This window comes from Geospiza fortis, unplaced genomic scaffold (genome assembly GCF_000277835.1).
Source record: "Geospiza fortis unplaced genomic scaffold, GeoFor_1.0 scaffold97, whole genome shotgun sequence".
Lineage (NCBI taxonomy): Eukaryota > Metazoa > Chordata > Aves > Passeriformes > Thraupidae > Geospiza > Geospiza fortis.
Genome location: NW_005054343.1, coordinates 2,658,186 through 2,658,822, shown reverse-complemented (window position 1 = coordinate 2,658,822; position 637 = coordinate 2,658,186). Strand labels below are relative to the sequence as shown.

The following is a 637-nucleotide window of genomic DNA, read 5'->3' as shown; positions in this document are numbered from 1 at the left end:
CCCCGCCGGGGCGCCGCCGCCGCAGGGCACGGCTGGCGCGGCACAGCCCACCTGGGGAGTTGGTGATGGAGGCGTGGAAGCAGCTGAAGTTGATGAGGGCGTAGGAGCAGAGGAAGAAGTTGGAGATGATGGGGGCGATGGCATTGAGCTCGGCTGTGGGAGGAGGAGAAGGAGAGGGAGCTGTCAGTGGTGGAGACTGAGCCACCCTGCTGGTGGCAGGCTGCAGGAGGGTACTGGGGCAGCAGGCACCTACCGATGAGGATAAAGCCAACAGCAATGACATAGGTGAGCATGTAGCCACGGATGGGCTCGCTGTTCCTCCCATAGCCCTTCCCAAAGAAGCCAATGAGAGGATAGAGCTGGTCCTTGCAGAGACACTGCAAAGAGAGACACAGTGGGGACAGCAGGCTTTGCCAGGGACATGGGATGGCAGTGCCATGGTGGCTCCTGCATCCGTAAGAGCAAGGGTCAAAGTGGAGCCATGCCCTGTGTTGACAGCAGCATCCTCCTTGCCCCAGGGCTGCTCACAGATGCAGAGCCCTGCACCAAGGAGCATCACCCACTGCTGAGCTCAGGGAGAAGAGCTGGGGTGTGCAGACACCACTCCCTCACCTGGAAGACTTTGGGGGCTGAGACA

At 61.1% G+C, this 637-nt stretch overlaps 1 protein-coding gene across 1 annotated transcript in view; it reads right to left on the bottom strand.

The window, feature by feature from the left end:
* The window catches only part of SLC12A3 (solute carrier family 12 member 3), a 9,218-nt gene that overhangs the window by 4,277 nt on the left and 4,304 nt on the right, over positions 1–637 (bottom strand). The window contains 3 exon segments of the mRNA XM_031058418.1: positions 51–153; positions 254–377; positions 613–637. The exon segment at positions 613–637 is cut by the window's right edge and continues 52 nt beyond it. Of these exon segments, the coding sequence (XP_030914278.1) occupies positions 51–153; positions 254–377; positions 613–637 (252 nt within the window).